This window comes from Mchenga conophoros, linkage group LG6 (assembly GCF_057382185.1).
Source record: "Mchenga conophoros isolate Kocher_MC1m ecotype Shallow Benthic linkage group LG6, M_conophoros_male_GT1.1, whole genome shotgun sequence".
In the NCBI taxonomy this organism is placed as follows: Eukaryota; Metazoa; Chordata; class Actinopteri; order Cichliformes; family Cichlidae; genus Mchenga; species Mchenga conophoros.
In genome coordinates, this window is record NC_140531.1 from 26,811,461 (window position 1) to 26,833,821 (window position 22,361).

At 40.8% G+C, this 22,361-nt stretch overlaps 2 protein-coding genes across 3 annotated transcripts; one reads left to right on the forward strand and one right to left on the reverse strand.

The window, feature by feature from the left end:
- The first annotated feature begins 6,235 nt into the window (after nt 1–6,235).
- Nucleotides 6,236–13,149, forward strand: lyl1 (LYL1 basic helix-loop-helix family member). 2 transcript variants are annotated; one of them, XM_085277131.1, is made up of 5 exons: nt 6,236–6,766; nt 7,769–7,813; nt 8,505–9,354; nt 11,115–11,212; nt 11,935–13,149. In XM_085277131.1, the coding sequence occupies exons 3-5, from the start codon at nt 8,591–8,593 to the stop codon at nt 12,477–12,479; spliced, it is 1,407 nt and encodes a 468-aa protein (XP_085133257.1). In that variant the 5' UTR covers nt 6,236–6,766; nt 7,769–7,813; nt 8,505–8,590; the 3' UTR covers nt 12,480–13,149. The 2 variants fall into 2 exon arrangements, with proteins under 2 accessions (XP_085133257.1, XP_085133256.1); XM_085277130.1 differs by lacking the exon at nt 7,769–7,813.
- Nucleotides 13,150–16,557: 3,408 nt separating this feature from the next.
- Nucleotides 16,558–22,240, reverse strand: LOC146572764 (GTPase IMAP family member 8). Its single transcript, XM_085277133.1, has 8 exons — nt 22,092–22,240; nt 20,843–21,177; nt 20,517–20,627; nt 20,127–20,249; nt 19,285–19,747; nt 19,112–19,171; nt 18,679–19,019; nt 16,558–18,503 (listed from the first exon to the last, which is right to left on the reverse strand). The coding sequence occupies exons 2-8, from the start codon at nt 21,173–21,175 to the stop codon at nt 17,043–17,045; spliced, it is 2,892 nt and encodes a 963-aa protein (XP_085133259.1). The 5' UTR covers nt 21,176–21,177; nt 22,092–22,240; the 3' UTR covers nt 16,558–17,042.
- Nucleotides 22,241–22,361: the final 121 nt, after the last annotated feature.

Consider the following 22,361-nt stretch of genomic DNA (forward strand, 5'->3'; position numbering starts at 1 on the left):
TGTAATGAAACACTGTCGCAGGCTTCCTTGATTTAAGCACCTCGCATGAAAACACAGCCCTGTTTGTGCGCTGTTGATGTGGAATGTACAGTACGTGTGCAATCAAGGAAACTATTGATTGAGACCATTATGCTCTGATTAGGTGGCCAACCACGCTCTCCCCCTGGGGTGGGGGAGTCAAAGACTGGAGACAATAAAGGAACATTTCTCCCACGATCCCCGTGACTTCTTATTTTTCTTTTATGAGATCGTGTTGTTGTAGCATATACTCTATATGTGTGACACCCTTCTTTACCCTCACACCTGTGGCAGATATTTCTTGTTTGAAAAATCCCTCAGCAAAAACACAAATTTACCCCATTGCCCAACTCTGTACCCCAACTCCCTCCCACCACTAAAGCCCCCCCCCCCCCCTTTTTTTTCTCTGCCAAACCAGGAAGCATGCACAGGAAACAGCTGTCCCTCACGTCCGCCTGCTTGCTTGTGGCCAGGTGCATCCTGGGAACGGAGCGATGTGTGACCGTCGACATGTGGCTGACACTGTACAAGGTGCCGTTACTGTAATCAGAATCACCATGAACTTTATACAGATAGGAGAGAAAAACGAGACTCCTCACTGATCTAATTTCTAAGGTTATGTTGTGCTTTTGAACGAGCAACAGTTTCACAGAGCATCACTGCAACTGATTTAGGATGAGTTTTGATCAGATTTTTTGATCTGTATTAGATTAGACGCACGAGGGAAACTAATCTCACGAATCACTGCGTTTCCAAAAATTAAAGGGGAACTCCACTGATTTTACCGTCTGTTTAAAGGTGTGTTTCAAGCCTCCAGGCGCTTCACATGGACAAGCGTGAAATCTGATAACTTGTCTGATAAAAGGTGTGACTTGAGTCAGTTATTTTACAAGTAGACCGAAAATGAAAAATCAAAGTCCTGAGCTTATCAAATCTCTGTAGACCACCCATCATTAAAATGGATCATACATGCTGAGGTTTAACTACCTCTGCAGTGATTTCTAAATCTATGTCGAATTCTGTCATTCATTATAAAATGAATTAAAATGAAATGAAAATAAAACTACTGCTATAATTTAATGGCTGTTTTTCCAAAACTCAGAGCCCTCTTGTGGGCTGTAAAGGTACTGCTGAATAAAATAAAATATTTTTAACTAGGCTTCAAATTGCCATAAAATAAATGTTTGCAATTAATTTAAAAAGCCATTATATTTAATTTAGTTATAATGTATCTGCCTGCTTATTTTGTCAAATAGTACAAGTCCATGCTGTTTTGTTTGGTCCTTGATTTTAGCCTGTTGCTCGGCAACATGATGACATCAGGATATATCATGCATAATTTAAGTTTTGTGGCTTTAAAAAATATATTATTTTACTGTCCTGAAATTAAAATGATACAATTTACAAGGTGCTATGGGAGCACAACAGGTCATTTTAACCTGTTTGTAGGTTGTTGCTAAGCAAAATAATGATGACATAATCAGTGATAAAGATAAGAACCTTTTGGGTCCTAAGAGGTACCCATGTGCCGAGTTTAGTTGCTGAATTTCCAATCCTGTACAAGGAGATAGCAGACAGAGGTTCTGTGTAGGATTTGGGAGTAAGAATTAAAATATACTGGTGGATCTCAGCAAAAAGGAAAGCTGGTAATAGAGAACAAACTTTCAGGAAGTAAATCACAAGACATTATGAAATTATGAGATTACTCAGTAATTATGTGAAATGATGCACGCACTCCCGTTTTTTCCTCTTGACTCACAAAAAAAAATATCCTTTTCATTATTCTTCAGAAGAAAATTATCCTGTTTTTGATCTTTTTCATCTACAATGGTGTTATCTTCTAATGTTTGTTCATGTTTACAGAATTGAAATCCTTTCCTATTTTTCCTGTAGCTTGATCCCTCCAATACTTAAGGTTGAGTCCTGATGGAGATGATCAGGTGTACACCGTGCTGTGTGGGGGGAAGAGATCAGGTTCAAGGCTGGCAATGCAACCCCATCCTCCTCCTTTGTGCTGAATATCTAACTAAACTAAAACCCTCCTTGCTGTGTCCTGTGGCTGGATGGCCTGTCTCCAGGACAATCAGGAAAAATAAACACAGTCGACATCTGTCGCGGAGCAGGAGGAGAAGAGAGGCGTCTGTCCCGACCAGCGCTCACAGCATTGTTTGTCACTTTCTCCATGAAATGCACTGCGAATATTGCCTCAAACATTTAGGTTCCAGTGATCCCTATCACTGGGTACACAATAGTGTTTACATGACGCGGAGGAAATGTGGCCATGGAGCCCACTTTGGGGAGTGTGTATGCGTTTTCTGATTTATGTGCATGTGCTCACTGTAAGTTCTCCAAGTTTATTTTAATCTGATAATGGGAAATACATGAACATTATCACAGATGATAGATAGATGTCTGTCAAATTAAAAGCAGTAATGACATAATGACAGAAAATAAGGAAAATAATATTTACTGTGCTGCTAGAAGTAACTTCATAGTCACAAGGCCACACACACACACATACACGCGCGCGCGCGCACACACACACACACACACACACACACACTTCTAAAGGCATGTTACACCAGGCAAATGCACAGTAAAATTCATCTCTGAGAAAAATCAATTCTGGAGAGACTAACCCGCAGGGCTAGGTGGTGAAGCACTCTACCAGGCAAGCTAGGATATGTGCTTCTCTAACTGCACTAATGAGTCACAATAGCTTTGAGCCTGTTTCTGTTTTCTGGCATATTATTCTCAAGATCCACGAAGGCCTAATAAAAAGGGGTTAAAAAAGTGATCTTGCTTGTTTGTTGGGTTGAAAAGAACAGACTGTACTGCAGTTTATTCCAAACATGTACATACATTCACTGGCCACTTTATGGGGTACACCTGTTTATCTCCATGTAAACACAAATATCTAATCAGCCAACCACATGGCAGCAACTCAATGCATTTGGGCATGTAGATGACCTGATAAGGTTCAAACTGAACATCAGTTTGGGACGAAAGGTGATTTAAGTGACTCTGAATGTGGCATGTTTGTCGCTCAGATCTGATCTGAGTATTTGAGAAACCTCTGATTTATTGGGATTTTCCCAAACATCCATCTCTAGAGTTTACAGAGACTGGCCACTCCTGTTAGCCAAGTACAGGAAACTGAGCATGCTGAGGCTTCATGCGGTATCACCAAACGTGGACAAAAGAAGACTGGAAAAACATGGCCTGGTCATAATTTGGCACAAACACCTTGTAGCAACAGTTCAAGGTGTTAGTAGTGGTGTAACGGCGTGTAGGATATCTTCATGTGCCAACTCAGCTTTTTCTAAACACCACATGCCACACCCTTAATGACTAATGTTCTGAAGCCAAAGGGGGGTCCAACCCAGTACTAGCAAGGTATACCTAATAAAGTATACGTATACTGTATATGTGCTTTATACCAGTGTAGCAATGCACACCTGCTATCTGAAAACTCTTTTGTGGTCATCGTGATGATGACAGTGGCCTCATTTCTCCTTAAAGGTCGGCTTTGTTTAAATGGCTTGTTGTGTTCAACTGCCCGTACCAATTTATAAAAACATTTCTTACAAATGACCAGCATAGAAAACGAAATAACTAAAATAATAAATAAATAAGTGAATAAATAAATACATTAAATAAAATTTTAAAAATAATAACAGATGGATCTAGATTTTGGCAGTTTTGAATGCTGCTGATGGGGCCTATTTTCTACTGGATCCAAAGCTTTTCGTTTAAAACATTTTCATTTTCAACTCTTTGCCCAGATGAGATCAGTGTTTCTGCAGGTGCATTCACACACACACACACACACACACACACACACACACACACACACACACACACAGGTTCCCCTATTGATGCTCTTTTTATTGAGCGGGGTATTTTAAGGTAGCCAGGAGGAGGGTGTGACAGGCACCGCGCTGAGATTAAAACAATCATCTCTTGATTTCTTCCTCACTCAAGGGAAAAGCGGAAGCTGGCTGTTATCGTTTGTTTCTATTATTATTCCCCATTTACAGTTTGAGTGTTCACATGGGGCTTTAAATAAGACAGTCTGGTCCCGAGAAAACTGTGACTGTCTGAGAAGGGTTTTACCTGAAGAAGGGGAAATCCGAACTGTAAAATGATTCGTTACTCACTATGTGACACAGTGTTGTATCATATACAAATTTCTCTTACTTTTATGTAAAGTGCCTTTTATCCAGACTTGAAGCGTGCTTTCACTGCAGTAAATAAATGAGTAAATTAATGTAAAGACATGGTAACACATGGGGATATAAAACTTTCATGTTTATCTATCCATTTCTAACCTTTTAACTTTTTAATTTAGAATTTTCTCATTTCTAAACCCGCCCCACGCCCTCTCGTTCCAACTTCTTTTACCCCTTTACCCGTCCCGACTTTTAAAATTTCTAAACACGACAATCAGTCAAAAAGCGAAACTATGCGCATTATCATTTGTTTGTATCTTATTTTAAAATAATCTCTAAAAGAAGCGGAAGCAAAGTGAACATCTTTAATGAACCAAAACGTTATTAACAATACAACTGTGTGACAGGAACACATACTGTAAAGCACAGGAAAAAGCTAATCCCAAAGGATTTCTGTCTGTCCCCCGTGTAGCTTTTTATATGTTACACGCAAATTTATGCAGCATCTGCAGGCGCAACGGTGCCACCGCGTTATTCTAGCACACAGAGAGTGATCAACTGGAACCACAGCTGTGGAAGCAAAAAAGTGTGACGACCAGGACCAGCAGACGACACCGTCTGTACTCTGATTCTGTAGGCCTATTGTTAGTTTGACATATTCACATGCAGCAGTTGCTTATAGCGATGACGACGATGATGTTTAAGGTGATTACGGTGAAAAGGGAAAAAAAATACAACTAATAAAATGATGATGATGAAGGTGGTGACAGATTTGCTGAGCAATTGTTCAGCAAACACTTTTCCTTCCCAGGACCTTGAAGGTCAGGTAACTGTAAAGCCTTTATAATGTTTGTGTTTCAGTCTGTCTAAGAAGGAAATGACTGAGGCAATGTAAAAGAAGTGCTGACCCTGAGGTTGAAAGAGAGAGAGGGAGTTTGGGCAGAATTGGACGGGAATGGACAAGCGAAGAGGAGAAAGGGTGAGAGACAAATTGAGGAAGGAAGTTTGGGAGCTCTTGGAGAGGAAAATTGCCGTGATGATGACTTATCTATCGGTCGGCGGCGGCACAGGTGTGCTCTGATGTCATAGTAAAAACAACACAGACCAAAAATCTCAGAGCATTTGTGTAGGTAACATCTATACCAGTGAAGATTAAGGTGATTAACGATGTTTTTCAGCACCCTGTCAATTATTTTGCCATTTACTCTGTTGTCGAGCCAAGATAATCGTGAAAGCCTTATTCAAACATATGACACATTCAAAGTATATACAACCAACTTTGAAGAGATGACCTTTCTAATGATCACTGCTTGACCTTTGATCGTAGTGAGACATTTATCTTTTTCAACTGAAATAAGTTGTTAATTTCAGATACCCGTTTGTTTAATTTCCTCATTCAGTCATTCAAATGTGGTCTAAATCCAGCAAACAGAACTTGTTTGTCTGCTCTAAACGCCCATCATTTGAGGGCTTTTGTGCTAATCAGAATGTGACAACGAGCTTTAAGGGCTGATATTTTAAACAAAGATATCCCAAGTGGCCATGTTGTGCATGCATGCGATGTATGTGTGCGTTAAAACACACAGGCATATTTGTGAAAGCACGTGCATGAATGAGCAGCAGCCACATTGTCTCTTTAATATATTGTTATATAAGTGCAGCTGCAAATATTTTCTTGGAAATGATCCAGATCCCTTCAAAGTTTGGGACTGACCAGTCCAGTGCCGTGTGTATGTGTGCGTACATGCATGTAGGCGTGAACCTGCTGATTCGTGTGTGTGTGCTGGTATTGGTGGTGGAGGAAGAGGGGTGGTGAAGGTTCCTTATCTACAGGCCACAGGCAGCTTTTGAGGCTCTTATCAGCAGCCACCATATTGTACTAGCACATCCTTTTGTCCAGCAGGGAGCGGAAAACTCTCCTTGCAACACGGTTCCCTCTCGCTCTCTCTCTCTCTCTCTCACTCTCTCCCCTCCTCTCCCCCCCCCCCCCCCCCCCCCCCCCCCCCTCTCACTCTCTCTCCCACCTCACATTTGCCAGTACCAGAACTCTGGCAACCAGCGACAGCATTGTGTCTTCTTGGCGAAGAGATTGAGCGAGGGAAAGGACAGGCAGGACGGTGAAAGATAGAGAAAGACAGACAGAGAGAGGGAGAGAGACGAGATTGACATATGGACAGGGGGTGATGGTGGAGACCCGCACCTTCCATCTCCACGTTTTGAGTGTGTCTTCGTTCAAAGGAGCAACTTCCAATCAAAAAAACCATACATCTATGTTTCCCAGTCGCTTGGCCTCGCTCTGACTTCTTCTCTTTGTAAATGTTTTTTTCTTTGAATATTTATAATTATTTATAAATGTTTAAGAATATGAGCAGTGGTATCAGACAGCGTGGCTCCAATTCTGACCTCATAAGTTGACAGACAGACGCTGACAGGCTGCAGTGGAGTGTGAGCGACTTAAAGGAGGAGGGAGAGGACGCTAAACACTGAGCAGATACATGTGCGTTCTCCGATCACTCGAACTCTGAGGGATTTTGTACGCCATACTCACGAGCCACAGTGGATGTCATAATGTATATGTAAGTATTAAAGGTTACCTATTGTCTTACTTATTGTTCAAATTGTACGCAAATAGTTTGCAGGAAGTAATGCTTATTTAAATACTAGTAATAATAGCACAATACACATACATGATGTCCAATACATCATGTATCTATTCATTAAAAAATATTAATAATGTATTATATTTCTATTATTGACAATATATTCTAGTTAACTGTTTGAAAACATAGGATTTCTGATTTCTGTCCTAATTTAAATTATAACATTTTACCCCCAGTTATCTATTTATTTATGTAAAAATATAATACACTCTGTTTGGCTACTCGAGCAATATAGGAAAATAACAAGTGGCCTTACCAGAAAGAAAGATATTGAACAAAAATTAAAAAAAAAACTTTAAGAGTTAATAACATTTTTGTCACAATTGTAAATTGAACCAAAAAAATGAGGGGACTTCTGAAAGCATTGCTTTGTGTCTTTCACTACAAAAACGAATCCTCTTTAAAATGTGTGCTTCAAAAGTAAACATGCTGGGCCTTACATTTAAAAATCAATACAATGGTTAACAAACTGCTGGGGATATGCTGCAAAAAATATATATTTATAAAGAATTAGCTGCAAATGTCATTCCTACACATCACTGCGAAAGACGGAACTGTCCAAAATAAAGTCATGACCACCAGAAAAGAAAACAGGAACAATTGCGATTGCAAAACCTGAAAAATCATGAGCTGTAAGCTTTGCAAGACAGACTAACGAGCAGCAATTTGTAAAGTACAAGAATGAATTTACTCCATATGTCAACATTTTAAAATTGCATCAAACTTCTAAATTTACAATTGAAATAAATTTCTGATGAACTGAATCCAGATTTTAAGCCATGCATCAGCTTATCAGAAACTGTTGCACTGCACGTGTGCAAACTGACCTTTAAGCACATTTTCATATCTTATAGTCTTTGCTAAACATACATCAAATATATATCCTGAGTCCATTTTTCCCTTTGTTTTGTTCAACAGACTCTTTGATATCAATCCAATCGTCAGCGTTCTGGGACTTTTGGGGTCCGTAAAAGGATTTTGACTCATATCCTCAAAATACATGTGGACAGACAGATAGATGGATAGACTTATTAAGAGAAGCCACTAGAGACTCGTTCAAAACCAAAAAAGAATTTGCTACTCGGGATGTACAGTAAAAAAAAAAAAACAACACAAAAAAACCAGACTTCCCCATCACATCAAACTGCAAGAGCCACCTCCTTTATATGCTGGAGCCAGAGACTTAATCACAGCATTAGCCCCTTATTTAAGTTTGCAAATTCTATCCAACTACGTTTAATTTAAATTGAACATGGAAATTAATTAATTTGCTTTACTGGAACATTGTGCAATATTCTGTTACATTATATTACAGTTGTGCAACAGCCATCATGAGTAATAAGGCTGTACGAAAACCTCCTAAGCGTGTAACAGCAGGTGTCACTGTGAAGATTCATGAAATAATTAATAATATTGTAAAATCTAAATAAAACTGAACTGATGTTAAAAGACTTGTATGCTGAGAAATAAGGACAATTCATGCATGTATGTAGAAATGCTAAAATATTGAAAAATCTGTAGAAAAGTAGAACAAAGGAAAAGTAAATAAAGGGTTAAAAGACTCCAGGCCAGGAGAAATTTTTAAGGCCCTGTAGGACTAGCTGCGTGTGCCGGAATATAAACACATTATTGACTCTCGTGTAAAACACCACAGGGACGAGACACAGACTTGCAGCACGCACGCTGGGCAGCTGAGAAGAGCGACACCTTGACAGAGTTTCCTTCAGAGACTTCACCACCATGATGGAGAAGCTGAACTCCACTGGCCCACCTGCCTCACCCCACGACATACCTCGCCCCTCCTCCTCTTCTTCATCCTCTGCCTCCTCACCATCGTGTGCATCCATGGAGCATAGCAGCCCTCTCTACAGCCAGCAGTCAGCATCCTTGGATGCTATCGGCAGCCCACAACCCACTAACAAGACAGGGCACAAGGGACACACGGATGTCCCTACTCCTGGCTCGACACAAGCCCTCATCACCCCAAACACAGTGTTAACCAATCACCAGGCAGATACAACTGCTGCACCTGAGCCCATTGCCATGGAAACGGAGGAAGAAGAGGACGAGGAAAAACTAGGGGGGCCAAAGAGCACCACTGCTCCTGCTGCTTCAGCCAACGGGTCCCCAACTCTTTCCTCGCCACCTCCACTCCTCCCGGCACCAGCAAAGACTTCCCCGTGCCCTCTTCCCCCTCCAACCTCCACAGCTGCCTTCCCTTCATCCTCATCATCCTCTCCTCTTCCTCCTCACATTCCAGTTATCAGCCTTGGCCACAGCAAGCCCCCACTGCCACTCCCAAATACCCCTTTGACTGCCCTCCACCCAATTCCCAATCTCCTACATGGGCCACATGGAGACATTCGCCGCGGCCATTTGAACTGTTTACCTGTGGTCAGCCCCGGAGCTTCTGGATCTACTGGAGGTCCCGTAGGTCCCACAGCTGCTTCTTCAGGGCCCCTGTTGCCTCATCAGTACCTGTCTGGTCACCCCTTCTTCACTAGGTGAGATTATACAAATTTGAATTCATTCATACACAGTGTGAGTCACTTATAACTTCTTGAAACAAGAGCAGTCTGAGTGCTGCTACACCATGATTAAAGTGAGTCTGGATCTTTATGCAGATTAGTATACGATATTTTTGGGGGACCATCTGGATCATGTCTCCCAATTTTCCTTTTTCAATTTGACACTAATTTCTGAAGATAGACTGCAATTATGCAATCAAAGAAACCTTTCAATTCAAAAATTCCTGTATCTACTCCAAACGTTGAGCAGGATTATGTTGGTTGTTTGTTGTTGTTGTTGTTGTTTTTTAAAAGAAAGGAATCCTTTAAATTACTTTTGGAGTAATCCAAACATTAGACAAGGCCCTACTTTTGACTTCAAATTAATATATTTGAAGGCTAAAGCAAGTAAAGCTAAAGTATCCACAACAAAAAAAAGATTGATGCAAGGTAAAAAAAAAAAAAAAAAAAGAAGAAGAAGAAAAATGCATATTTGTAATGCTACCTTTTATCTGCTCGATTAAAAACTGCAACATTTGCTGACAGTGTGGTTAAAATGATCAGTGCAGTGCATGAATATGTTTATTGAATGAATTTGTTTCATTGGAAGCAAATAATTCTAGAGGTAAAATGAAAAAGTTATAAACTATGTAAAATAACCATCGCATAAATTGGAACATTATGTAAAATAAAGTATCGCACACTCATTGACTTCCTTTCGAAAAAGCCTGCAAACAGATGCGGACAACTAAACTATAAAACTCACTACAGTACAGCTTCCTGACATGCTGCTATCGAGGATGATGCCACTTTTCTCGCTGCAATGCCAAGTTTCAGATAAAACCTCAACTGCTCGGATTTCTCGACTTCCCATCATGATTAATAGCCGCTGTGCTGCGCTGTTATGTGAAAATGACAGCAGGATGTGTGCTGTTTTGAAGGGACCTCACATTTCTCACGCTAAATTTACCCAGCAGACCTTTTGGTTACCGAACACAAATTGAATCAGTGAATGTTTTTTTTCTTTGTGTGTGTGTGTGCGTGTTTGTGTGTGTGCATTTAGCAGCCAAGTAAAAAACCTTTACTTGAATATACCACTTTTCTAAACTATACATCCAGTTTTAATTACAGCTAATTTTAATCCTTAAACTGACAAAAGGAAGCAAACCAGAACTCTTAAAGCTCTTTTTGGGCCCGAGCAACTGGCAGCTCTTCTTTTACTCCTGTGAAGAAAGGCATTAATTTGCAGTCTTTATCAAAGCCCTCCTACTGTTCCTCTATTCTCTACTCCAAACGGCATTTTCTACACAGTTTTCTCACAGAAGAGTGGAAAAAGTGGGACTTTTTTTGCACAGTGGATATATCTGTGGCTTCCCCATCTGTCATGGAGGTCTGGGAATAAGCTTCTCTCCCCTTTCCTCTCTGGTTTGTTTGTAGCAGGAAGCATTGATCTATTTCATCCCCCCTGAAGTAGAATCAGCTAGTAACCAAGCTTAATGAGATTGGGTTAAAACTCTGCATGCACACTCAGTCAACGCCACCACTCACATTCACACCTCCATTAATGACTTCCACCATGTTCCTGCTTTCTTTAGCCACTCTTTATGATTTCTCCCTATTCAGTTGCTATAGGAAGGAGGACGAAATGCCAAAACAACCTTATATGTGTCTTGTTTTTATTTATATGTAGCTTATTTTTACTTGTTTGACTGTAAATACGATCCCACAAATGATTCACATAGTGTTTGTGTTTCTAGTTCGTACCTGGGTTCTTCAGGAGGAAGCTATGGTGTCATCAGCAACAACCGCATCAAGAGGAGACCCTCCTCGCACTTTGAGATGGAGATGAATGAATGTGAGTTTCTGTGTGTACATCCGACACTATTATGGAGATAATTATTGTTTGAATGCTTTGAACTGTAATTTGGGGAAATTGATGTCCACATTTTGGAGATGAAGGCATATATTTAAACTATTTAAAGAGTATGTGGCAATGTTATGTACTTTTTTTCACTGCCATCACATCCTGTGAGAAAAACATACTTCCACAATTTGCTAGTCCATCTCTCAGTGCTTTTCTATATCCTGCCATTATATCCTGCCTGATTTTATCTGTTTTGATTTTATATACTGTTGTTTGTTTGTTTGTTTGTTTGTTTGTTAATTAGTTAGTTAGTTTATTTGCTTGTTTTAATCAATTTTAAATCATGCCTTTTATTTGTTCTTGTTTCTAATGTCTCTGTAAAGCACTTTGAATCACCTTGTTGTTGAATTGTGCTATACAAATAAACTTGCCTTGCCTTGCCTTGCCTTGCCATGGGTATAGGAATATACCCCTGGCACCATATGCCACTTTTTTTGGAACTGAAAACCAGCTCATGGCCCAAAACCTCCTGCGGAGGAATCTAATCGTTAAAAATGGATAACAAATATTTAATATTCTTCCAAAGTCTAATTAATCCCCTCCCCCTTTTGTTAGCAAAGTTATTTTAAAAAAAAGTTGGTGATGATTTGAAGGATTTGTTAAAAAAAAAAACCACCTTTTGGACTAAATCTGTGTTTATGTGTGTTTAACAGGCCCTCCCCAAAAACTCGCCCGCCGCGTCTTCACCAACAGCCGTGAACGCTGGCGACAGCAGAACGTCAACGGGGCTTTCTCGGAGCTGAGGAAACTCATTCCCACGCACCCACCTGACAAGAAACTCAGCAAGAACGAAATCCTCCGCCTGGCCGTGAAGTACATCAACTTCCTGGTCACACTGCTCAATGACCAGGATCAAGACAAGAGCAGGGACTCGGCTGAGGATGATGTGGAGGATGAGAGCATGGCTCCTGGTTTGGCAGGCAAAAAACTGAACCCTCGTTTTCAGTGCGACACTCCGCCACCATCCCACTCTGCCCTGCCTGCGTCAGCCCGTCCCGCTTTGGCGTTAGCCCACAGAGACAGAGACTCAACTGACTCAATCAGTGCCCTGGTTAATTCCCCAGCAACGTCCAGTTGCTATGGAGACACAGACAGTGAAGAAAGCTTTGGTGCTAAGACCTCTGTGGTTACCCAAGGCATTCTGGGAAAGGTCAAGAGTCAGATAGGGATGGTGGCAGCATCGAATGATGAGCGGTGACACCAAAAGGCAGTAAACACTGGGAGTTTAAATGCCAGGCAGAGACGGAGATATCAAAAGTGTTTGATCAATTGCAGAAAGGTGTGAATAAGTTTTTAAAAAAAGAGGGATTTTTTTAAATGAATTTTGCAGGTTTGAGAGCTTCTTTGTCTTTTCTGGCAATGTTGATTGTGAAGCTGTCATTTAGTGAAACACCAAACTGTGCTTTGAGGAAGGCTGAGACATGAAACTTAACAGAACACTCAAACCAGCTTCATATCCAAATATGGTAACAATGATCCTTTAATAAACATTATACAACTAAAACAGTAGAAGAAGAAAGACACGAACAGGGCCCTGATTACACGTGCTTATAAAGGTAATCCGGGGAATTTAAAATCTTCTTAGCAAATGGATAAAAATGGAAGATCTGTCAGAAAAAAGCATGAAAATCAAATATTTTGTCAGTCTCTGAAGTTTACATGTAAATAATCAGCCTTGCCTCAGTGCAGTTACGGTAACTTAAGAGTGCCTGCAGAGAAATGCATTGCATGCAGTGGTGATTTGACGTTGCCGTTTCTTAATGTCCTCGCTGCTCTAATTGTCCGAAAAGCAGGGCCGATGGTTCCGCCCTGACATTGTGACACACTTGTAAGAGACAGAAATAAAGTGTGTTTTAGTTTGCTGTTCCTTATTTGACATCCTCTTACTGCGCTCCAAAGACTGCTCTATGTCAGCACAATTTCTCAACACATTCAAATGTTTTGCCGCTCTCGGTTTAGCATACTTGTGTATGCTCAAACTCACCAGTAAGTAGCATAAAATGAACACAATGACCAAACTGCTAGATTATGAGATTAAAATGGTTTATGGTGATTGGAAGTTCGCTTCTTTTAACTTTATTTTGAAAAATCTGCACGTAAGTCATGTGTCCTTCTGTTTGTCCATAACAAAGCTGTCAGCGCGAGTAGCCAAAGCACAACTCCATGCTGTTTACGTGTGCTGTTCACCAGAATGACAGATGACTGACAATAGTGTTTCAGCATGGAAGCCATAAACAACACAAGTCAAAAAATAAAACTAGTGAGTGACGTGACACCGAGAACATGGATCTACAGTTGCCCTGCCATTCCTGTAGCAAGTCCAGCAAACCGAAAAACAAATGTTTTCCACAAGGCAATGAGGTTTTCCCAAGAAGCAGACTTTAAAGCGTTTTTATACTGGTGGAGGATTTACAGATGAATGCCCAGTCTGACAATACAATACAACATTATAGGCACAATTTGTGATCACAAGCAAATTTGTGGTGAATTAAAATGAAGACAGTGTGTGCATGTATGTGCGTTATATGTTGAAGAACAAGGGAAAAAAACTGTGAAGGCAACAATTTTTTTCGTGTGTGGTTGCGTTTGCGGAAAGTCAGGGTGGATGTGGGATGCGGTTGAAGATGGGGTTCAGAATGGTGGAGGAAAGTGAAAAGTGTTCGGGAGGGAGGGGGCTTGCAGCTGTTGCCGTGGTGCGGGTGTCTGTCTATCAATTGGCCAGGAAACGCTTACAGTTAGTCCTGTCTCATTTACGGCCAACGAGTTTCCTGGAGGTTGGGTGGTGGCGGTGTGACTGTACCATGTTTGATGGGTGTTTGGATGTGTGGGGTAGCAACCGCTGCATAGAAGAAGGGAAGATAGGAGGAGGAAAAGAAAGAGAAAACAGCCACCAGGGTGCCCTGGGAAGCCCTGCACACTTGGTTTCAGGATCATACAACAGGAAGAACTGCTTTCACAACATTGCTGTGACTGCATCTGCCCACTCGGCTGTGCTAAGCTGGGCCTTCTCCTCCCTGCTTCACTCTAAAACCTCAGAGAGGATTACAGAGTGAAGCAGGGGTCATGCAAATTAAAGATAGTGTGTCACTTTGCAGTTGTACAAATTGAATTATTCAAAGATTTTTTGGATAACACACTAGATTTATTTGAGTTGTTTAACAATATATGATTTATGGGTTAGACATTAACCCGTTTTATCTTGTAAGCTTGTCCCGATAAAAAAGCAAACGGTTGAAATGTATTATTACTATTGTTACTACTGTTATTTATTCAAAAATATTTTTATGGCTGCACAGTACAGTTCAGGAAATAAACCCTCAAAATTGTAATTCAAACTCCTGGGATGTCAACCTTCTCGACTTCTGATACAGGAGGCCGCGCAGGGTGATGCTAGCCAGCCTGGGACTTAGAGATAATGCCAGTGCCTCCACCCTACCTCCTCCTCCCACCCTCAGTTGTGTCCCTCTTACGACCAGAAGCACACCCACTTACGTAAATAAATCCAATAAACGGAGTGAATTCTGCAAACTATAAACACAATTCCAAAAGATTTGGGGATGTGGCGTAAAATGTAAACCAAAAAAAATAGTGATTTGCAAATGTCATAAACACATATTCACAAGAGAACAGAAAACAGATCAAAAAAACTGAGATTTTACTATTTTGAGAAAAATATTATCTTATTTTAATCTCCACAACACATCCGAAAAAGCTGGGATGGGGCCACAAAAGGCTGGAAAATTAAGCATTCCTAAAAAGACACTGCTGGAGGAACACTGAAAATAGGACAGTTACATGAATGTGTATAAAAACACCATCTGTTTCTCAGAGTTTCTCAGAAGCAAAGATGGGCTCATGTTTACTAATCAGCAAAAAAACTGCATCTACAAACAACAATTTCAGAAAAATGTTCATCAACATAAATTTGACTTTGGATCATCTACGCTACATGGAATCAAACGAGTCTAAGAATCTGGAGAAATCTCTGTCAAGGCCAACAATTAATATTAGATGTCCATGACATTTGGGCTCTCAGGCAGCACTGCATTAAATACAGGCATGACTCTGTCATGGGCTCAAGAAGAGACATCATCGTCTTTGAGCGCAGTTCACTGTGCCATCCACAATGCAGCTTAGAGCTAAATCATGCAAAGGAGGAGACATATGCGAACATGATCTAGAAACACTGCCATCTTCTCTGGGCCAAAGCTCATTGAAAATAAACTGAGGCAAAGTGGAAAACTGATCTGTGGTTACACAAATCTTATTTTTAAATTCTTTTTGAGGATGCTGCATCCTCAAGACCAAAGAGGAGAGGAACCATCTGGCTTGTTATCAGGCCTCAGTTCAACAGCCCGGATCTCTGATGGTATGGGGTTGCATTAGTGTGCACGGAAATGGCTGATTTCTAAAAGGTATACGTGGCTTTTAGAACAATATATGCTTCCATGCAGATGACATCTTTTTTCCAGGGAAGCCATCGCATATTTCAACAAGCTGCAATAGATGCATACAGCATCTGTTACAACAGCATGATTTACTAGGAGAGGCTGGGTGCTTTCACAAACACATTTGGCACATAATGAAACAAAAAATATGACAAAGAAGACACATGACTGCTGAGAAGCTAAATTTATATACAAGATAGGACTTGGACATTGCAGTTTAACCATTTGTTCTCTGCCTTCTGTTGTGAATAAATTTAGTTTAACATTTCCAAACTTTTTGTTTTTTTTTTATTTTAATCTTAAACTCTGTCCCTTTTTTGGAATAGGGTTCATAGTTCTAGCATACAATTTGATCTGTGTTAAGTCTTACACAGGTAAAATCATTTTACGGTCAATACCTCTGCTCTTCTGCATAGCTGCCTGTTTTTTCAAACTCTCCACCCCCAGCATCCACCTGTAGGCTACAGGGAGAAAAATATCACTTCTCAATTTATAAAATCAGCAGGATGAACTCAAGCTAGATGCAAAGTAACTATACTCTGATGCTATAATAAATAATTACAAATGCAAAATATCTTACTGAACTGAATTTGACACATTCATTACGGCCTAAACCTGAATGTGAGAAGTAATGTCATAATGTTTGTAGTCATGAAGCAGGTTTCGCTTGCTGAAAATACTGTCAAAGATTTCATAAACGTGAAACCAACTTCAGTATATAAAGGTTAAAAAGTGAAAGACTGTCTATTGTTGTTAAATCAAAAATGTTCGTAAAGAATTTTTCATGCTCTGTGGTTCAGCACCAAAAACACACAAAAATGCAATGACTTTCTGATGACAACTTTTAATCAAAAAACACTGTGACCAATTCAGGGTATAATTTACAGAATTTCCATCAATATACAGATTTTAATATTCTTTTTACTCACTCGTTTTGTTAAATCACTGCCTTTGACATTATCAAAAATAGTCATACGTTTTATCATTCCTTTGCATATTTTGATGTCTTGCAAACATGTATCAACATTCAGAAAAGTATTTTCATTTATATATTATTGCTTCAATATCAATATGTGTAATTCATCTATTAATAAATGTCACACTCGTCTGTACTTATCGAGTGTCTCAATAAAACATGTAGCGATAAACTGAAGTTATAATCGTCTCAAATCAAATTCATTTTAAAGTATTTTATGCCTCAAAAATTACACAACAGTCAAAAAGCTGAAAATATTATTTCACAAGAAAAAAAAAAAAAAAAAAAGCACTTTTACATTTGCTATACATTTTATATACAAACATCTGTCAGTCCTTCATTCAGTTTTCAAAAAATTCTCTCCCCGTTTTCTCACTGCGTCGATGTTCTTGTTTACTGTTCTGTCAACGTTTCTTGCAGCGTCTTCTGTCTTCTCTGTTGTGCTTCTCTTGCTGAGTTTTCGCCTGCCCACCTCTGTTACTGCAGATCCAGCAGCTGCCCCAACAGCTCCGCCAATCACACCGCCCAAAAGCACACCGAGCACCAGACCCAGCAGTGCCCCGCCAATGACTACTTTGGGCACCTGTTTAGCTGTATTTCCAATTTTCTCCCACACTGAACTCTCAGCCACCATTTTGGCCCCTGCCTTGGCTCCAGAGCCTACTTTTCCCCACACGGGACTCTGTGCCAAATTCTTTGCCCCAGCTCCAATTCCAGCCCCGACACGCATGGAACTCTCTGCCATGACTTTGGCCCCTGAACCCACTTTTTCCCACATTGGACTTGCAGCCGCTGCTTTTGCTCCAGATCCCACCCATGCAGAACCATCTACCACTACCTTGGGAACTTTATTTCCTACTGCTTTGGAGAGATTTCCTGCAGTAACTCCTACCTTCTCCCACACAGAACTATCAACCACCATCTTTTGGACACTTTGTGCACTAGTGCCAACTTTTTCCCACATTCCACTATCTTTCATCCTCTGTGCTCCCTCTCCAACCCACACAGAGCTATCTGCCAACAGCTTGGGTAAATTCTTTGCACCCGTGCTCATCTTCTCCATTATGGAACTAAGTAGTGAAGGGGATATGGTCGAAAGTGTAATTGGAGGAAGACTCTCAATATTTGTAGTACTTACACTCATCTCGGCCTCATCCCTTGTTTTCTCAATATCATCTTCCGTCACTTCCTCGTCTACTTCAGAAACAGACTGCATGTAAGGATAAAGCTTTCGCCTTTCAGAGCTGAGTGGGCCAACATCCTCTACTCTTGCTAGGTTTTCGCCTCGTTTCTCTCTTGCCATCTCTTGCTGTTTCTGCCTCACTCTGTTCTCGGCCTCCTGAAAAGCAGGACAAGAATAATACTGCCCCCCGGCCTCCTTCACTGTCTGCTCCACCTTTTCTAGCAGGTCGGCAACATTGCTCTTCTCTCCCCCACCTCTTTCTGTCTCCAAAACATGAAATCTGTCCCCACATTTCTCCACAATCTTTAACAAATCTCCTCGCTGACCAGCAATGTATGCCTCAATGTTCTTATTTTTGGCCTTCCCACTTGCCCTGAGACGATCAGCGTAAGTAAAGAGGACCAAAGTGTGTCTCCAGACTGCTTCAGGCCCAAAAACAGCCTCTAGTGACGCAAGAGCCTGCAGCTCGGTCTTTGCAGGCTGGTCTAAGGGAACACAAAAGAGGAAGACATGCGGGCCGGGACTGGACAGAGCCACACAGGAGGAGATCTGAGCTCGCACCTCATCTGGAGTGCGCTCTGAATTGAACCAGTCTGGAGTATCCACCACTGCCACCTGCAGGTGACAGAGAAAATGCATGCAAAAATGTAAAGAGCTATTATCAAAAGCAACAAAACAAGAAGAGAGTATGAAACACTTTATTCTTTGAGATATTGTAATGGGTGTATGTTGAGATAAATAGAAAAAAAAAGACATCTTAGTAACTTAAAAACAAAAACAAAACACTAACCCTTCTTCCTTTAACCAATGCCTTCTTTTTCTCACACCATTGTGTGATTGCTATGAGGCTGTCTGGACGTGACTCAAAGGCTTCCTGCCCCAGTATTTCATTGCCAGCTGCACTCTTCCCTGATCCAGATCTTCCAAGCAACACCAGACGAAGCTCCGGAGAAGATGAGGATGAGGACAATGAGGGGGAAGAAGGGGTTGAGCTGGATGAGGAGATCAAGGAAGGAGAGGCAGCAAAAGTTGGTGAGGAGGGGAAGGAAGAGGAGAAGACTGGCGAAAGAGGAGTAGTGGTAGGCGAACCCTCGGGTGATCTCTCTTCAAAGCTGTTAATTCTGTGGTGAACTGAAACCATCAGGTAAAAATCAGAGTCAGTGACGTATTAAGAAGTGAAGTGCTGATAGTGACATATGAGAGAGTGAAGTCCTTTGACTTACAAGTAGAGATCACTTTTTGAGTTGATTTATCCTCTGACATTTGGGAGAGTATAGCTCCATCTAGTGGGGAAAAAGCAAGTTTTGCTCACTTTTGTCTTTTTTTTTTTTAACTCTTCTAAAAGAATGAATCAGGGTACAATAATGGAGGACAGCACACGGTTAGTGGCATTTACCTCGATTCAGTTTGAAACTGGGTATCCTTTTTAACTCCCCGGTATCACAGAGCTCGGAGGATGGCTGTCGCTCTAGAGCTGGAGTTGAATAAAGGCTACTGGAGACCTGGCTCACCTTAACTCCTTCCACCATTTCCTCCATTTCTTCTCTTCTCCTCCTTGATTCTGTTGATATGGCACTGACATACTCATTGGACACCTGGCTCACCTTAACTCCTTCCACCATTCCCTCCTTTTCTTCCTGTCTCCTCCTTCTCTCTCTTGAAATGGCATTGAAGTACTCTTCCTCTTGACTTTCTGTGTTTGGGGTATAAGATGATGTGTGGGTCTTTTTCTTCTCTTCCTTTTGAGCCCTGAAACTTTCCATAAGTTGCTCCTTTTTTTCTTTCAACCGTTTTTCCAGCTCTCTATCCTGGACTGTTTTCATGTAGTATAACCCGTTTTTCCGCGCCATATTGTCCACCTGTAGATAAATAAACAAACAATAGTAACTTATTGCAGGAACTTTAACTCTGTTTTGTGAGTCACAGTTAGAAAACAATCACAATCGTCGCTAATATTCAAACCAGTCCAGACTACAACAGGGTGTGATGTGAAACTAGGCGTTCCTGGAAAAACAGCATGCATGCATGCGTACTTGCTCAGTAGTCTTAAAGAAACCATTAAAACAAAAAGCTCCAACCTATAGAGTATTTAAAAAATTCAATGCACTTAAGCAATGAGGAAGTCTCATCCAAATGATAAAATGTGTGAGGGCACGAACGCTCACACTTTTACTGAATCAGACAAACCCTTTGAGGAATGTTGCTTTTTGATAACTGTTTTTCACTCCTACTTCATACCTTTTCCAGCAGCTCACGGACCTGGTCCCTGTCCTGTCGCTGACGATTATTGATGACATGGTACCGTCCTCCGCAACCCTCAATTACCTGCCTCAGGCCTGGGTGCTCTTTCTGCAGGTACTCCTGTGAGAAAACAATGCAGCTTGTGTGAATTTATACCTGCAATGATTTGCATCACTCCTATATGTTATACTCCAAGAATAAGATAACCACCTAAAATATTACTGACAGCATATTTACAAAACCCAACACGAGATAACATTTATTTATAAATAAGGGGCCAGGTCGTAAGTTAATAGGTGAAACTATGCCGTTTTATAGTGGTACTAAGTGACTTTCCTGCTTTATAAAGATCAGCTTAAAGAGAGGGTAGGTGAACACCTCTCATACCTCCACTGTTTTTCCCATCAAGTAGTCCCCACAGGTCAGCATGACCATGGTGTGGTCCAGCACCTCCTGTCCAAACAGTTCCTCCAACTCTGCAGGCACACGTGTCTCCACCTGCGTGGGGAAAAGGCAAAGAGGAAAAATGGATCTAAACTGGTTACTGCTTGTTATGGAGATGTTTCAGAACATCTGTAACTTGTATATTTGGAACACATTTTTTTCCACTAGTTTGATAGATAGACATTTTTTTATTGAGTACACATTACAGACTGCAACTTCAACAAAGTTGAGCAACAGATGACATCACTAACGGGCAAGCCAAGACTAACCTCTGTGAATTGATTAACAGGCACCAGCAGCAAAATAGCATGTGGGCCTGGTGGTACCAGAGTCATTGCTCGCTGCGTCTCCTTTTTGACACCGTCCTCCATCTTGCCACCACTCCAGTACCATCTCGGTGCCTCCACCAGGGTCACATTCCTGCCTTCAATGAAGCCCTGCCGTAGCTGGCAGCTCCTGGAGGCACCGGGAGAAATGGGGGAAAGCTGGGCCAGGATAGTGTCCGCTAATGCTGTCTTTCCACATCCGATATTCCCCAAAAGAAGCAATCTCAGGTCTGAGGACGAGGATCCATAGTAGCTTTCTCTGTAGTGTTCACCCATCCCTGACATGAATAAAGGAAACAGGAAGGAGTCCAAAAAAACAAAAGAGAGAGAAATTGAGGACAGTATATCACCTGTGTTATTTGTAGGAAGCTACACCAACCAACCAAAATAAAAGCTGTCTTTTAATACTAGGTTTTATTGTTAGGTTTTGCCTAGACAAACTCACACATAACTTTACATGCAAATAAACCTGGAAAACAGACAACTGGATCAGCTGAGCAGGTTCAGCTAGGCAGATTTTATCAGTCAAGTTACTATTTTAAGCATCAAGTAATCATACAATCTTAACAGAAACGGATAAAATGCCATCTTAAACTTAACTTGAAATCTTTCTCCTCTATTCCCACACGAGTCTCTCTGCACACAGGATACCTACAGTTCCTTGTTGTGCATGAATGAACAAAAACTAAAGTAATTCACTGGTAGTTTCACTGGAAATGATTGTGGGTCACATCAATTTCATCTCAGTGTTTGATACCACACCTTGCCATTCCTGTCAAACAACATTCTGCCTGGACTCATATATGCAAAAAGGTACAAACCAAATCCATACTGAACAAACAGCAACGAGAGTTGATGAAGCATTTCAAATAGTGCTGTACTTCATAAGTATACTTGCTTTGGCACAAATTCTAAATTAGGCGTGAATCTATTGCTGAAACTGTAATAAATAGTTTGAGTTTCTGGATGTAGTTTGAGCTAACCTAACAACCTATTTCCTCAAATATGACACATTATATATCAACAATGTAGTAATTTCAATGTAATTTCAGTAATTAAAGTAATACAACTAAGAAACGTAATATGATTGCAATTAATCAACAAGTGCATAACATTAACTAATTTAACAATTAAGTCTCTTACACCAAGACAATCTTACAACAACAATTTAAGCAACAAGACGAATACTTACTCAAGAGTTTAAGGTCTACAAAGTTGCATTCATGTGTTGTCTTGTGTCAATACTGAGTTTTTTTGGTTGGCACTGGGTTATATTTCTCACGCAGACAACTTCAGTACATGCTAGTTCCCAGTCGACTGGCAAAAGCTGTCTGCTCAGATGAGGTGTCTCGCCTGAGCCACTCCCAAATTTAAACACATTCATACATGAGCGCACTCGTAAATATATTTTTTGATACAACAGGTTTCTCAGTTTGTAGGTTGCTAAGCATTCCAACCTGGG

Coding starts and splice junctions, on each gene's coding strand:
- lyl1 (XM_085277131.1), top strand. CDS start 8,591: ATGATGGAGAAGCTGAACTCCACTGGCCCACCTGCCTCACCCCACGAC. Junction 9,355..11,114: donor GGTCACCCCTTCTTCACTAG/GTGAGATTATAC, acceptor TTGTGTTTCTAG/TTCGTACCTGGGTTCTTCAG. Junction 11,213..11,934: donor TGAGATGGAGATGAATGAAT/GTGAGTTTCTGT, acceptor TGTGTTTAACAG/GCCCTCCCCAAAAACTCGCC.
- LOC146572764 (XM_085277133.1), bottom strand. CDS start 21,175: ATGGGTGAACACTACAGAGAAAGCTACTATGGATCCTCGTCCTCAGAC. Junction 20,250..20,516: donor TGATGGGAAAAACAGTGGAG/GTATGAGAGGTG, acceptor GTTTTCTCACAG/GAGTACCTGCAGAAAGAGCA. Junction 19,748..20,126: donor TCCGTGAGCTGCTGGAAAAG/GTATGAAGTAGG, acceptor ATTTATCTACAG/GTGGACAATATGGCGCGGAA.